Source organism: Vigna angularis, chromosome 11 (genome assembly GCF_016808095.1).
Source record: "Vigna angularis cultivar LongXiaoDou No.4 chromosome 11, ASM1680809v1, whole genome shotgun sequence".
In the NCBI taxonomy this organism is placed as follows: domain Eukaryota; kingdom Viridiplantae; phylum Streptophyta; class Magnoliopsida; order Fabales; family Fabaceae; genus Vigna; species Vigna angularis.
Window position 1 is genome coordinate 23342987 of NC_068980.1, and position 17669 is coordinate 23360655.

Below are 17669 nucleotides of genomic sequence, written 5' to 3' on the forward strand. Positions count from 1 at the left end.
TTTTTTATTTAATTTAGTTTCTTAATTTTAAATTTTATCATAAAATAATTTAAATATTATTATGAAATATTAAATAAATATATCAAAATTTGATTAAAATATCTAAATCTAGGATGACTAAAATTTCAGTTACTAATTCTAATTTTCTATTTAAAGTTAAAGTTAAAGAAAACATATTTAACTTTTCAATTCAATACCCTCAATCTTCAGACATTCCAATTATAATCAATATGAATAGTCTCTTAATGTTTGACAGCAAAAAAAAAATATGACGTGTGGTTGGACTCTGCAAACAAGTTATTATTTTTAGCTTCCATCTAAACTTTAGGTTGAGTTATTTTTGTGTAATGAAAAATAAAAAAGATAACTACGTACTTTAAAATTTAATTTATATTCATAAAATTAATTTTAATCTTTGAATGTATTTACTTTATATATAAATTATAAGAATTTAATTTATATTTATAAGTTTAATTTAATCTCTAAATCTACTTATTATATAAAGTATAGCACATGTACATGTTTTGATAAAATAATATTAGTTTCAAATTATAACAATTTATTTTTAAATGATGGTGTGTATGGATTATATGTACTATGTATTTGATGATTTCAACAATATACTGATTTGTTCAACAAAATATCAAAACATTGGGAGTTTTAAGTTTGAATGATTCAAGTGTTTAAGATGATGTAAAATCTCCAACAAAAATAAACATAGGTTACGAACAAAATACTTAATATAAATTTGAAGAACTAGGATGAAAATTTTGTGATATTTTTCTGGTCAGGGATTGTAAGAATCTTGGTGTGGTAGACGCTTTATCCCATGTTACTTGATGACAAAGTGCTAGACTTTTGGCCCCATATACATAGCTATGATTACAACATTGATATGCTTGCTTGTACTATACAACATTGTTCTTCCTTTTTTTTTTCAAGTTCAGTGCTCGAGGTGTAAATATATGTGGTCACCCAAACAACATTCTAAATTGATAACAACGTAGTCCTCATATTTTGGGTTTGAGTAAAAAAATATAAAAAATAATAGTCAACCAATTATAATTATTTTTTCCTTGCCAAATCCAATGGGGCCAGTGTGTATGGTTATCTTCTCTTCTTGAGGTTTTGTTGAGCAAAGTTGGAGGCGTATATATGATACGACATGCACTTGCCACTTACAACAAACTACTCCTTCATTATTGTGATTTCGATAGTGTATGGGTTTAGTCTCAAACACACATAAAGACAACAATTGAAAAATGTTTTCAAATTCATCAACAGTTATGCAATTGTTTCAACTTCACTATGATCTTGCCTTCCCTTGCCGTGAAGAGACAATGAGCTCAATGAATATCTTTCTTACAAAGGACCCACTTGTATTTTTTCAAAATCTCGTTGGAAGTCTCACATCAACTAAAGATAAGATCAATTTATAATATATAAGTGAATTCTCATCTTACAAACCGGTTTTGTGAGGTTGAGTTAGGATTAAAGTTCACTTCTTAACACGGTATCAAAGTTCTGGTTAAAATCTATTCTAGCGATATTTGTTGTTTGTTGGGTTTATTGTTCCACCCGCTATCGGATACTATATCGAACCATCTTGGAAGTCCCACATCGACTAGAGACAAAATCAATTTATAATATATAAATGAGTGCAAACCTCACCTTATAAATAGGCTTAAAGTTCACTCCTTAACATATCCATGTCCCAACTCAAATTTGCTAAACACAACTTAAAAACTTATTATTTGTTTTATAAAAGTTTTCCTGTTACCACTAATTACACTCACATTTACATTTTTGATTGATGCGTTATGCATTTGTATTTTAATGCGATTGCAATAGCCATGCAACATAGCTAAAAATAATAATAACCATGCAATGTTTTGTGGTTGTCGATTTCTTAGAAAAATAATGTGATTTAATTTCTTATTAATTTATTGGGTTATTCTAAATGATGTTTTTGGGCAAACTCCAATTCCTAGGTATGAATACAAAGCCTAAGGTTTTACACGTGGCACTGAGATGGAAAACCATTATAAATGATAATGCCAACAGGTCAACTTAGAGAGAAAAGAGAATGTTTGAGTCACTATGGTGTATTAGTGCTTTCTTACGATTGTAAGAATGCTTGCTTGTGATCCCCATTTGCTTTAATCTTTCTTTTCAATAATTTTTTTTTATTTGTTTTCTCTCTGCTCAGACTCTATACTTAGAGAAAAGTTGATAAAAACAAGCTAGCTAGTTTGCGTTAATTTCCTTTAGTGATGTTCTAGTTGGACTTGTATGTGAACTCTCATCTGACTTTATAGCACCGAATATTGACCATTTTTGTATATCCTTTTCTTTCCTAGTTTGACTTTCCTATGGATATTTTAATATATTTTTCTTCGAAAATTACTTTAAAAATTGAAGTTCTATTTTTAATTTGTCTTCGTATTTTATATAAGTCATGTAAAATATTCTTTCCGGTAAATGGATATTTTCTACGACAAACAAAGTTTTATTAAGGAGTATAATATAACTTCCATTTGTAGTTTGCTGGAAAAATATTTGGAATAAATATGTTTATATCTGAAGTTTTAGGTTTTTAATTTTCAACTGCGTTAAAATTAATCTAATGTGACAAATAACATTTCAGTCCAACATCAAGGTTGTTGATGCATGTAGTAACATGATTTTTTTTAACCAAGAATTTGATCTTTCGGGAAGAAAATTCTAACTTTTTATTACTTGCAATCTCGTCAAAATGTTAGTTGGATTTTGGTTTTCAGAAAATCGAATTTTAATCTACGTTTCCTATTTCCTTTTTGACTTTAAAATTTTTGGGAATAAAAATTTAAGGAAAAACAAATAAAAAATAAATAAGTTGAGAAAAAAATTTGAATAAGTTGTATTTAAGTTAGTTAATTTTAAAGTTAATTTTAAAATTAAAATTGAGAAATGTAGTTTTATTTAGGTATAATAATATAGGATGAAAAAAGAGATTTTAGGCTTTTGATTTTTGAAATATAAGGGAGGAGATACTTAGCCAAAAGATAAAGAAAATAAGGATAAAATATTGAATTAAAGCATATAAATATGGTGGTTAGTTTTAAAATTAAAATCAAGATGTACTTTTTGTAAGAACCGAGAGGTTTAGAAGAGTTTGGAGTAGACAAGTGTAAGCAAAAGATGAGACCGAGCAGTTTAGATTGAAATAGGATTGATATATAAATGAAAAGTTTCAAAAGTCTCGTCTCATTATCTGAATATAACTTTATCTCTCCAATTTCTTCTACTCTCTTCTTTTCTCCTCCTTCTCTCTAAAGTTCTTCAATCTCACTTCATCTGTTTAATGATCAGATCGTGCCTAAGCAATCTGGGAGGCAAGACCTCTCTGTTTCGCCGATCGGTGTAGTGGTTAGAGCTGGTAAGTTTCGTTCGTTTAATTTTGGTGAATTTCTGGAATTTCTGACACATGCAAGTAAGCTTTGCTGTATGCATGTGTTCATTAGCCTTCTCTTCTACTTTCTAACTTCATTTTTGGTACTTTGGTTGGTCTCTTCTCACCAATCAGTGAGCTATAGGAGTTCTTAGGATTTTCTGGAAGTGTGAGCAAATTCTGGAAGGGTAGAATTTTCCCGTTCGGTTAAGAGGTAAGGGAAGCTAGTTAATTTAATTGTTTGGTTGATGATGTATGAAAACTTTGTTTGATGGTTATGCATGTGGGTGAAATTTAATGTTTGGGTGTTCGACATTGTTTGTGTGACATGTTAAATGCTGTGATTATTGAGTTGTAGATTATGCAGACTTTGGAGTGAATTCTGGGTTGAGCAAAATATTCAGTTTTGTTAAATTCTAGTGTGTATTTCGCTCTGCATAAGTTTTGCAAAATTATGCAGAAAATCGAGTGTTTGTTGTTGACCGCTCGGCCATGTCTAGTAGTACTTAGTCTCACAATAGTGTTCAGTCTTAGCGGTATTTGGTTTCGTAGTAGTAGACTTAGTGGGGCTCGGTTTAGTACTGACGTTCGGTCTTAACAGTTCGTTTTCGGCCTTAGTATTATTCGGTTTGATATTAGCGTTCGTTATTAGTAGTACTCGATTCTGTATTAGCGTTTGATTTAGTAGTGCTAGGTTTCGTATAAGTGTTAGCTTTTATATTCCCATTCGGTCTTAACAGTGTTCGATTTTGTATTCGTGTTTGGTCTTAGAAGTGTTTGGTGTTGTATTAGTATTCGGTCTGAGTAGGGTTCGGTGTTGTATTAACGTTCAATTTTAGTAGTCTTCGGTTTATTCATAACGTTCGTTTGTCGTACTAGTATTCGATTTAATTATAGAGTTGTCTGGTACTAGTGTTCGGTCTTAACTGTGTTCGGCCTTTTATAGAACTTACCTATTAAGGACTGTTCGGTCATGTTCACGTGTTGTGAGTGTTTTTCCGTTCGGTCTCATTCATTGGTTATGATGAGTTTTCTCGTTCGGTTGTATCCAGAGGTTGTGCTGTCATCTGTTCGGTTTTCTTCTACGAAATGTTATTCAGTCTTTAAATGTTGATTTCATTATTTGGTTTGGATTAATTATTAGAGTTGTATTGATCTATCTTGTATGAGCAATTGTATTAAAATTCAAATGAAGTATGATGTTCCAACTGGTATGAAAGAGAATTCCAAGGAGGAATGTCTCAGTGATCGGTTAATCAAGGTGGTGGTATAGTATGAATATGGATAGCGAAATGTACGACGTTCATCCTGACATTCTAATGATTACCAAGTCTCAAGTAGAGATGGGTAAGTCATGTCGTGAGAATAGCAAGCGGCCCTAGCCGAGGGGGGGGGGGGGGTCCTACGGTGAGTGATAACGGGTTAACCACGTGTGGCAGCTGATGGGTTTCCAGTTACTACATCCACGAGTGCACGAACGACCAAAGCTACATATTCATACTAGTCCGGACGGTCGGTTAAAGTGGTCGGTCAATATGTATTATATGTTTTTCTTCTTGTGTTTAATTATTTTAAATGTTCAGTGTGTTTGGATTGTATGTTTACATGACTATTAAATTACACTGGCTTACCCTTCTTTTGGTCTTGTCATGTTGCCCGTTCGACATTTCTCCTTTGCAATGATCATCCGGTGGATGTGAGCAGAGGATGGTGAGTGTTCGGTGGAGCATGCGCTGGATGGAGAGGACTCGGCTGCTTAGATTAGTACCGATCGATCAGGTGGAGATTTTGTAGGGACCAATCGGTTGTGTTTATAGTTTTGTTCTTTAGGTAGAATTTTGTAAAGTTTTAATTTTAAGGTTATTTTTGGATAACTATACTGTTAATACTTTATTACTTAGTAGATGATTGTTCTATTTTATCATGATATGTGATGACTCTATAATATAGTTATACTATATTTTTGGGATGTTACACTTTTATATAGAATACTAATATAGAAAAAAAGGTAGATGTTTTTTTATTTTAAAAATATAGAAGGTGCAACAAATTTGGAAAATAAAATACGAAATAAAATTGTGTAGAAGGGTGGCTCACAACATGTGTCATTGAATCAACATACACATTCTTACTAGAACAAGATATCTTAACTTTAATGTGAGATTGTGCTATATAAAGATGACTTTAATGAAATGTTACCTTTGTAGAAATTGTTATCGCGTAACGGAATGTTTAAGAGCGTGTTTAGACACAAAACCAAGAGGCGAGAGGTGAATTGGTTCTATTAAAATTTTTGTCTTTACCTTTGAAAATTTTCTTCGGACAAAGTAAAGTAAAGAGGTGAAGGAATAGAGAAAATGACACAGATGATTTTTACACTGGTTCAAATCAAAAAATTCTATGTCTAGTTGTTAATCACTTTAGAATAAGTGATTAAATTTTCACTAAAAATGATTTAATGATACAAGATAAGTAATGAACAAAGTGAAGTAGAAAACACCTCTCTTAACCGATAAGAGATGACAACAACACCTTCCTTCAACACACGTTGGAATGAAGAACAACTTGAAACAACTTGGTAGATAATCACTTCCACCTTAGACACACTAAGATAAGTTTCTCCTTCTTCAGGCACAAGATCAAGAAAGACTTAAACACTTAGAGCTTCCTCAGAACCAATTATGTACTCTGTGATAGTTTAGGTAACCTTCTCAAGGTTATTGAGACTTCTATTTATAGGCCAGGGTTAGAAACTGAAAAGGCAGTTCCTAACTGTCAATAATAATCAATTACCAAAAGTGATAATCGATTATTTTTTGCCGTTATAAAGTATTAAAAAAGTGATAATCGGTTATTGCCAAACCTTGGATAATTATAACTTTTAGTGATAATCGATTATCCTTAGTGATAATTGATTATTGTCGAATTGATGTCCTTTTTTAATTCTACCTATGATAATTGATTATCCCTCGTGGTAATTGATTATTTCCGAAAGTAAACTATATTAAAAAGTAAGTTGCAAGACTTTTAAAAGCCTACAAGTGAAAGTAAGATCCTAATACAAGTGTTTCTAAAAAAACGCTTTAATAATGTATGTAGAAAACAATGTTTTTTTTTCGAGAGTTATGTTGAATACCTCTTTCAGGTATGATAAGCATTAAGCGTTTAACATTAAATCTCTTAGACGCTTTAGGAACAATAGCGTTTAGCCCTACGTCTGGGTGTTTTAAGCTAGATGTTTTCTATTACCTAAGGGCCTAAGTGTTTTCCGAAGCTTTTCTATGTTTGGATTCTAGTTTTAGATATTGTGTTTTCACTTTAAGTTGTTTTCAGATTATTATCCCATTTTATTGTTATTTGATTAAACTTCAAAGCATGAGAGTATTTAGGCGAATAGATGATTTTGTATTAACAACTCTCCTCTCATATACGTATAAAGAGGACCTTGTTCTAGGAGATTTGCACCCCAAGCTAAGGTAAAAAGCCTAGACCCATGTGTCTCCTTAAGGCCCAAAACCCTACACAATACCTAAGGCCCAAATACAAGACCCAAAAGAAGAATCTATACTACTAGGCCCATAATACAAAGCTCAAAGAAACCTATTCTTCTAAAAGCTCACTATGGACCAAGAGGATAAGAGCTTGGGCCCACCTTCGACAAAAGCCTACTCTTCTTGAATGTGCTAGATCGTGGCTAGAATGTTTGCTATCACAGTATACCATACAACATTGACAATACCTTAGCAAAAAGTGATGTTTTTCTTTCAAGACTCTTCTTACTTTCTCAAGCCTAAAAGGTTAGTGTACTACACGATTACGTGACACCTTGGCACAATTTCAGTCAAGCTAATAACCTCTTGGCTCATGATCATTCTCAACCTCTTCGTGCGTAGTGTTTCAGTTAATACTAGAGATGTCAAAATGAAGTTAATACTAGAGATATCAAAATGAGTTTTAACCCGTGAGCCAACTTGATCACCACAGGTTCAAGTCAAGTTGTGTGGGTTAAACTAAACTGAACTTAGTTAACTCATGGGTTAAATGGGTTCGAGCCGGGTTGAAGAAGGGTTAGTATATACCCTTCTAATAACAACATTTTGTTAGTTTTTTTCACTTTTTTTATAACTCTTTTATTACAATTTTCTCTACTTTTAATTATATAGGTCCACAATTTAATATTTTTAAATACTAGAATGTTGTTCAATAATATTTGAATAGTTTGGATGTTTAATTTATTTGTTTGTAAAGGTATATATTTTAATACTTTAATTTTCAATTACTATCTATAAAAATATTTGAAAAATTAAGTGAACACTTTGATTCCATTAATATAAAATAAATAAATCAAGTCAATCCACTTTTATTATATTATAGTAAATATATAAAATAAATTATAAAATTAAAACATTTGCAAGCGAACCAACCAACTAATCCACCAACTCATGAATCAAGTTGAGTTACAAAATTTTTAACTCGTCAAAAAGTGAACTAGGTTAAGATAATAGTTCAAACACATAAACCAACATTTAGATTGAGGGTGTTGCTCCCTCCACCACCACCCCTTACTCCCTCCACCTCCCCAATTTATCTTATTTCCAAAACTACCCTTCTGTTTTAACTTTTTACTTTTTACCTTTTGGAATTTTCTAACATATTTCAAAACCCTAATTTACTTCTCACTTTCACTCCCGCGATAGCTGCACCCCACCACCACATCACATCTTTCACTCTTCTTCTCTTCTTATCTCCGTTCAAGGTTTTCTTCTTCCTTCTCTTTCTTTTTCTTTCAACCTTCTCTTCCCCACTTCCCTTTCCCTTTGCTTCCTTCCATTGTTGGTGTTGACTCTTGGTGTGGAGAAGCGTAGAGGAGGAGCTTAGATCTAGCGGTGGATCTGGTTTTTCATCTCCATCCCAGGTTAGTTTAAATCTGTATATTTGTTTATCATGTGTTGTTGTTGTGCTTGACTGTCTCTCATAGCTGCGAAGGCCAAAACAGATGTGGGATATCCGTTTGGCCTTCAACGGATGTCCGTCATCCGCTGAAGGATGACATCCATTTAAAGTTTAAGTCTTTATTTTAGGGTTTATTTGATTACGCACCTGGACGAAGCAGCACTGCAACCTTCGAGCACTACCAGACCACCAAGACTGACTCCTGACACTGGATCAATTCCTTCTACTACCACCAACCTTTGCAACCTCCCATGCACACCACGTAATGAAATTCTACTGCAGTCTCACACAGCACAACGAATGAGAGGAAGAAGTTCAACGTTAAAAAGAAAGAAGAGATTGTGTGTTTGCCACTACATGTAGAATACCAGGTATATGTCACTGAAATGGGTTGGGAGTGGATAAAAATTCAAAAATATTAACCCTAAAAATAAAATTTTATTGAAGGGCAAAACAGTAATGAGGAGGTGAAGGGAGTAAGGAGTGGTGGTGTAGGGAGCAACACCCTTAAATTGATTCACATTGATACCACCACCGCCAAGCCAATGAATGCATAAGTATTGCTTAAACAAGCATAAACAGGATTAGATGCTAAGCAAAATCAAGGAGCGAAGAAGAGGATCGAAAACTAGGGACCGAAGACTACCATAAGAGAATCGTACCAAACCATTGATTCTATAGGGTTCTAAAGTTATCTCTTAATACAAATTTTACTAATAACTTCTTTTTCACGCTGCTCTTACATATATGCTTTTTCCTTTTTTAATACAGTTTTCCGTTGATACTTTTCTCTATCGATAATTTTGTCAATCTCAATACAGTTTACAGTGGATGTAACTCCTTGATATAATTTTCTTGCCAATAACATTAACATAAAAAGTTGAACGCAATACTACTATGCGAAAAAGTAATACAAAAATATTTACACATAACATGATAAAGTAATATATATATATATATATAGATATAGGTTATAGGGTGAAGATCTAGAAGGAACATGGATCCTTGTAGGTAGAATCTGAAAAGGACCATTTCATATACCACTTTCAATCACATAAAGTGTGCTCATATAGCTTAGTAATCAATCCATTATTGACTACAAAGCTTTTGGTTGTAGTAGTAGAGGGCAGGCTCCACCAAGTTAAAATCCGATAAGTTATTTACTTTTGAGTTGTGACTGATTAATCTAGGAATCCACCACAGTATGCAAAACATCAAAACTCCAAGCAAAATTCTATCATGTCACCAAACATTATACATATGTTGCTTTAACCAATGACATGTTTGTGACATGTCATTCTTAGAAACTTCACTTTACTTAAAATTTACTAGGTACACATTTCTCTTTTCTTGATACATATAACACTCTGTGAATATTAATACAGAATTTCTACGCTAAATATCCAACTAAGTTGTGTATGTCAGAAAAGTCTTGATTGAACATGATGACAAAGGAGAGAGCAAGATAACTATGATAATGACACCACTATAAGAAGCATAGGAGTTAATAGTTCCTAGAAAAGCAATATGATACAAAGAAATGGGTGATTGAAGAACGTGAAATTTCAAGAAGGTGGGGCCCACTCTCCAACATTTTTTGTAACAGTGCTGTCATCTGGAGCTATGTGACCTACTTATCACATAATTAACATTCAGAATTGTGATTTTGTACATTAGAAAGAGGGAGAAGATATAGTATTATGTTATTGGTAACAGTCCTTATCATGAAAGTGACAAAAGCTTATATATAATTAATTCTTTCATTTAGTCTTGTATTGTTCCACGAAATTAATGAATTTAAAAAGTTTTAAACCACCTCTTAATGTGAATTAATGTCAAAGGATAACATACATTTAAACCATAACAAAATTTCAATTAATTTCTAAATATTTTTTAATATTGTATAACTTATATAATATTAAACTATACAAAACTTCGAAAAATATCATAAAGTTCGTTCTTACTATTTTGTAGATGCTTGCTTGGTCCAGAGGAGCATATATGTTCTTGCCATGGCATCGTGGCCTTCAAGGAATTGGAATTGAATTCCATAGATCATTTGGACGAACAACCTATTTTTTTATACATCCACACTAACGACAATAAAAGGATAATGCATAATTTTTCTCCAACCTGCCCAAATCAAATTAACTATGAAATAAAAGCTTCGTTTAATTAAAATTCTTTCTCACTAAAAAAAACTAATTAACTATAAAACAAAAACAGAACATAGACCATGTCATAAGTACGAATAAAAGTAAAAACAAAAAAATTATCAATATTTATATTTAATGATAGAGATAGATAAACTCCAAAGTTCTCGTTTTATTATTTTTCAACTGGGAAAAGTTCTCAAGCTTTACTGTGATTGGATTGGTAAAGGGACGGGGAATAAAATGAAATGCAACTAATATACAATTGAAAACGTTGGGAATTGTTTTACACTTTTCACTTTTAAGCTTTAATCACAAAATTGTGGGACAAAAATATTGGGTGCTTTCCAAACTAGGGTTTCGTTTATCAGAAGATAACGTTTTAAATTATTAATATGGATTCATAATGTCCGTTGAAGTCTACTTTCTGGGATATATGCTGTTAAGTTCTTAATGGAAAGTTTATGAACAAATTTCTAAAACACGACATAAGAAGTTTAGTGGATTGCTTTGAATCAGTTGAACTATAAACTAAGTATAGCTATATTTCGAATCTCATATTTACACCAACCAAGTCATAATTAACCTATATGTCTATGATTTTGTTCTAAATCATTAATGTTCCTTAAACATAGTAGGGTTTCCATGACCTAAATCAGTGTGTGGTAGTACATAAAATGTCTATTTTCTTCTTTTTTTTCTTTTCTGTCCTTTAATATTCGTAGGTGTTTGTCTTTTAAATTTTCTTACATTATATTCCACAAGAATAATTTCTTTTTCGTCTTTCCCATACACAAGATTGGCATCCAGAAGTAAACAGAAAAGCTAATAATTATCATTTCCACCATGATGTCCAAACTTCAAGGTGAGAATATCTATCAAAAGGAAATATATATATATATATATATATATATATATATATATATATATATATATATATATATATATATATATTAGTGGTTTTTCTTTTATTTCACTTATGATTTAATTTTACCTTTTCATGCAATTATAGAAACTAATGTATGAAAGCATCATTTTACACCAATAATAATGTTTATACTCTAAAAAATATTTTATGGCAATCCTATTAAACTTAAAATTTGTATATGAATTAGGCAAATTAAATTTGTATAACATATTTTTCGGTCAATGAGTGATGAATATATTTGGCATTAACTTCTTTTATCAAATTTGAGAAAAATTAATTTGATAAAGTCATCTTGATAGGAAATGAAAAGAATGATTATATTATTTTTATGTAAACAGTAGATTTTTATATAAGAATTAAGACATCCATAATATCTTTAATATATTATATACTTTTCCTTACTAAAAACAAAACATCAAACGGTATATGAACAGCCACCTAAAATTTCAGTCAAATTTTTCCTTTTATATTTTCTTTTTATTTAACTTAGTTATGTATATTTTGGGTAACATGTACATAAAATTCAATTTCAATGCAATCTCTTTCTGTATACAAAATATACTCGATTGACAGAATCTTTTGTAATGTGTACAGCGAACTTCAAGTCAATACAAAGTAATTAATAATATGACAAATGTTGTAATTTAAAATAAATAAATAAAATTCTTTTAATTATATTAATAGAATAGGGGAACATGTAAACAAATAATAACTCTTTTTTGTCCATAAAGTATTATATTATTGAGTTTTTAAGACTTATACGAAAAAAAAAATAAGATCGATATTATATTAAGAGATAAACTTTAATCTTAACTCAATTCTATAAAATTTTGATTGAAAAGTTGAAAAGTTGAAAGTAATGAAAAGTTGAAAGTAACGAAAGTAAATGTAAATCTAAAAGGTCCCTTTAGAGAGGCCAATGTCCATCAATATATGGGAACTAGAATTTGCGATTAGTGGCTTTCAGTAATCATGACGATGACAATCACATGAATGGATATAATTGACTCCAAACAGTTCGAGAGATAGTGACTCATAAGCTATTTTTATCGGAATATTTGTGTCTTCTCAAACATAAAGTCCCTTGTATGGAATATTATACCTTCAATCAACCCAAGTATCCAGTCAAACTAGGCCCATCCAATTCCTTAACAAAGATGCCTATAAAATTAACATCAACAATCTACATCTCCTCTGCTTTGTTACACCCCCATGCAATTAGAGTTTACATCTACGTGATTAATCCTTAAACAAAACAAATTAGCATACAATTACAAATTAATTAAACTCTCTCTTCTCCTTTTCCTCCTATTCACCTTCCACAACTCAGTTTCCTTTCAACCCACATCTGCTTATAACAACAGCTTCCCATGTGGAATAATCATTCATGCTATCTTACATATCCTCTGGTGAAGAGTGAGATAAATAAACTAGACTTGCCATAGCCTCTTGCAGCCAATCTTCCTCATCATTCTTTAACTGCATGCATATATAAGAACAATCAATTATAGATGTAAAACTTTTGTTTTGGCCTTAACCATGGCAGATATTCATAAATTTGATTAAAAGAAACCTAGGAGATATTCAAAATATAATATTAATTAACACTCCCATTTGATTTTTGAAACCAGATTCTCTTATGACTTTTCAGTGTTTAAGAAGGACAACATTAAAAAAACCATTGAAAAATCCAAACTCTAATTTTTCACATTTTATATACTTGGGTGTTTTTTATGTTTTAAAATAAAGTAAATAAAATTGTTTTTTGTTCAATATTTTGTAGTGTTAAAAGGACTAGAAACATGTATAGTATAAAAAGTGTACTGGTTAAATTATTTAGTTTGTTAGGTTATGGTTAAAAGTGTGTACAGCATTTTGATAGTGATGAGCTATGGATTCTGATTTCTTGATATCCATCTTAACAGTAGAGAAGGAAAGTTACCTGGAACTGGATTGAATCACCACCGTAGAAGTCTTCTTTGTGGTGATGATGATTCTCGTGTTTTTTTGATGTCATGTCTTCATCACAAAGCTCATTGTTTCTTGCAAACCTTCCCCTAACTCTGACTCGCCTATCAGCTAAGGTTTTCCGACATGCGTACTGTGGAAATAGGTCAATGGAAAGTGAATTTCATATTCCAGATTATGCAGAAAGATACAATAAAAAAAGAGAGTCATGTATAAGTGTGTCTCTGAGTGAAAGAAAGAATATAGAAAAAGACCTTGATGGTTTTGTTAAAGTTTCTTTGATTTCTTTTCTTCAAATATCGCAGAATTCTTTCTTTCCTCTCTTCTTCTGAGTACCTTCCCACCTTTATGTTTGGCTCTTCAACTGCTTGTATTTGATTACCTTGAAGTCCCTGTCATCAATTTCCAAACCAACATTCAATAAAACGAAACCACGTATCTGTTATTTTCTAAAGCAGGCAGTGAAAACTTTGTTATTAGGCTTTCAACTTTTGATGAAAGTTTGATATAAGAAACAAAGAAAGAATCACCTTATACGAGAAGGGTTGATGAAACTTTAAGAAAGGAATTGACGATGGTCTAATACTTTAAACTTAATTAAACCTCACAAAACTTACTTATAAAGTAAGATCTACACTCATTTATATATTTTAATATACATTTTAAATTGATCTTATTTTTAATCAGACTTCTATCGACCTACGATACAGGATGAAACATTAAGAGGAATAATGGAAGAAGAAAAGTATACCCAGTTTTCTCTTGCAGCATTAGGATATGGAGGTGGCTTAACATCCTCGAGAAAAGCACAACATTCTTCTCCAAAGTCCCCAATATGTGGCTGATATCTGGCGTTGAAATTCTGAAAGCCGCCATAGAAGCCCATTTTGCAGTCTGAAATGGCCAAGTCCGAGAGCCCCCCAACTTGGTCAGAGAAGGAAGGCATCCAATTGGCACAAGCCATGGTATCACAATCCAGTGAGACAATATGATCAAGTGCACCATTGTTGATATCAAGCACAGGAATGAAGCTATCTTGAGCAGCCCACATGGAATTCTCCATGAGTGAAGCGTTGGCAGTGATGTGTGGGGTAGGGAAGTCGGAAAGATCGTGAGTAGTGAAGGTGTAGTTTGGATACAAGTGTGGGATTGAGGCCATGGAAGAGGGAGAGAGGGGCATAGAGAAGGAAATGAATTGATGTGTGTTTTGTGTTTTGTGTTGTGTTTCTTCTTTTGTGGGTTGAAATATATAGGCTATTGTGATAGTGCAAGAGAGTGGGTTGAGGCAAGTTGTCAAAGCAAGTGGACAAGACTATAATAGGGAATTAGGCAGCTAAGAATTATGGATATCAAAACAAACTAATTAAACTGTTTCTCTCTACTTTCTCATTTTCTAACTTGTGCAACTGTAAACGCGTAAGCCTTGTGCTCATCATAACAAAGCTCGTATTTCTTTCTTCCTTTTATCACCACATACAATCATTTTTGGACTACAAACGTTAAGTGGGTAATACTTAAGATATAAACAAAGTTTCACGTTAAATAAAATAAGATATAATAAGATATAGAAGTGAATTTATATTTTTATTAATAAAGAAACCTTTTGAAATAATACTAAAAACATGTGAAGATTTGACCCAAAGCGTCTTGTTGTGCAAACGTTAAGTCGATAACACAAGTTGTTGTGAAACTTTCAATATCATTTTTGAAAATTTGAAACTATTTTTGATTTAATGTTTATTCGGATTGACTCTCTCTTCAAATGATTTAAAAATGAGTTTATTAGATCGATGAAATTAATGGATCAATTTATATAAGAAAAACAATTACTTTTTTTTTTTTAATTTATGTTGAGTTGAAATTGGTAAGATAGATAATATATAACTAGAAGGCTTTAGATTTAAAGTGTGGTGACTTCAATTTTTTAGTTCAAATCTAACATTTAATTCCAACCCTTTTATGTACCTATAAGTTTTACAGACGATTCAAGTATGTAAAATTTTTATAAAGAATATCAGACCTAACAAAATATAATAATTTTAATCACAATACACTTAAGTGAAATAAACATAATTTTCGTTTTATAAAACAGTTAAAACAAATTTATCTTATTCTATTAATGAATACTTTTTTTTATAATTTTTATTTTGATATTCCCGCAAGAAATCAATATTAAAATAAGTTTAAATAATTTTTTTTTCCAATTCCTCAAGGATAAAACCATAACAAAATTTAAGATTCTAAATCAAACAATATTTTAAATATAATAATTAACTCCAACATCACAATATTACTTAACCGATTTGGTATTGAAGAATTTTGAATTATATTATTACTTGTTTGTTGGAAGATTGACTAGAATATTATAATTTTGTAATATATATATATATATATATATATATATATATATATATATATATATATATATATATATATATATTGAATTGATATCCATTGAATGTCATGTACAATTGTATTGTTGTTTTTAATTTTTGTTTTGTGTGTACTTAAAAGGGTATGCAGTTTCAATAAGCAACCCCCTAATTTAGGATCATGCTCTCGAATTTTCGAAACGTGTAACCCGAGATCTTTAAAATCTCTCTATGTACTTACGTACTTTAATTTTCATCTCTCTTTTCATTTTCAATCATATTCTGAACCTGTCACGCTAACATACCCTTTTCAAAATTTGTAGGATTTCGGTCCATATGTTATAAGGGTTAATATCTTCTTATCTTTTTATGAACAAAATGACATAAAATACTTTCATGCTGTTTCAATTTGGATTTTCATTACTATTTGACCGAATATTGGACAAATACAACATAATAAATTTACAACCTTATACTCTATTCGATCAACTTAACTAATCTTTTTTATTAATATACTCGTACCTTTTTGGTAGTATCTTAATAATAATTCTTCTAATCCTGCAACACAATGTTTTACGATATATTTGACGCTAGTAACAGATTTTGATACGGAATATTAATATTGAAAGTAATACATTAATTAGAAATGAGATGAATTCATAATATATATAAATAAATAAAAGTAAATGTAAATTTTATTTTACAAATAAGTTGCATTTTTATTCTATAAATCAGAGACATAAAACTCGTTTCTTAATAATTAATTCAGTAATATATTTTTTTAATAAAATTGTAATTCAGTAAAAAAGGATCAATAATCATTTAAACAAAACAATGTTAATCTTAAAGTTGTATTTAAAGTGCTTCCAATTAGACACGGACAAGAATTAATGTAGGGCTAGGGTTCAAGGGCTTTGTGGAGAGCTTTTACCTACTTTGGTAAGAAAAATTCTATCAATTAACTCCAATTCAATATACATTATTCTGTCCCTAAACATATTAAAGTTATGTCGTAACTAAATTGTTTGTGATAGATTCCAGATGTCTAGAGTGTATTTGAACTTATCATTTTCTAGTTGAAGTGAAACATAACTAAGAAATTATTAAATGATAATTTTAAAAAATAAAATAATTAGTCACTGTATTGATAAAATTAAATACCCTTTTACTAAAAAGTATTGATATCTAAAATAATTTTTATTATGAATAAAAAAATATAATTAACTTGTGAATTATAATCTAAATTGGTTTGTGAATTATAATTTAAATTAGTTTGTAACATTAACTATCAAAAGGTTTTGCTTAAAGTTATTTAGTCTAAATTAATTTCTAATAATTAGATATTAATTTAGACACTAATTTATTAAATAGTTAAAACCTTGGTACGTAATAATAAAGACTAAGTTAAACTCTAATTTACAAATTAATTATAATTTTTATTTATTATAAAGACTATTTTAAATATAAATAATTTTTAATTTATAAAATATCTAAATTAGTCAATAAAATAATTAATTACTATTTATTTTTAAAATTGATTCTTATTTAATAAATTTTTTTATTGTACTTTAACCAGATGAACTTAATTTCTACAGTAAAATATGTATTTGATGTCATACTGCAATTCTGTATATGAATTAGAATACTGTAAGTGTCTGTAACTGTTTTACTTATTTTATTCTTTTTCACCCATAAAAAAATTGTAGAACATGTATGAATGTGGGAAGAAGATGTTATTTATTTGATGGTTAAAGTTGGTCTTTTAAATATAAAGTTAATGATTAAATATAAATTTCTTAATTATCAAAATACTTACCCATTGTCGATGATTAAACAGAAATTGTATAATGTTTTCCTTATACTTT

The 17669-nt window shown here is 30.3% G+C and overlaps 1 protein-coding gene across 1 annotated transcript; it reads right to left on the minus strand.

The window, feature by feature from the left end:
* Window positions 1-12368: 12368 nt before the first annotated feature.
* On the minus strand, window positions 12369-14643 carry LOC108333733 (uncharacterized). The gene is made up of 4 exons (XM_017569210.2): window positions 14184-14643; window positions 13687-13824; window positions 13407-13565; window positions 12369-12943 (listed from the first exon to the last, which is right to left on the minus strand). Exons 1-4 carry the CDS (start codon window positions 14610-14612, stop codon window positions 12860-12862), a joined length of 810 nt encoding a protein of 269 aa, XP_017424699.2. The 5' UTR covers window positions 14613-14643; the 3' UTR covers window positions 12369-12859.
* Between the last annotated feature and the right edge of the window lie 3026 nt (window positions 14644-17669).

Bases quoted from the DNA above. Each gene is read 5' to 3' on its own strand.
- LOC108333733 (XM_017569210.2), bottom strand. From the start codon at position 14,612: ATGCCCCTCTCTCCCTCTTCCATGGCCTCAATCCCACACTTGTATCCA. The intron at 13,825-14,183 runs GTATACTTTTCT...AATTGATGACAG, and splicing joins ATGCTGCAAGAGAAAACTGG to GGACTTCAAGGTAATCAAAT. The intron at 13,566-13,686 runs GTCTTTTTCTAT...CTATTTCCACAG, and splicing joins ACTTTAACAAAACCATCAAG to TACGCATGTCGGAAAACCTT.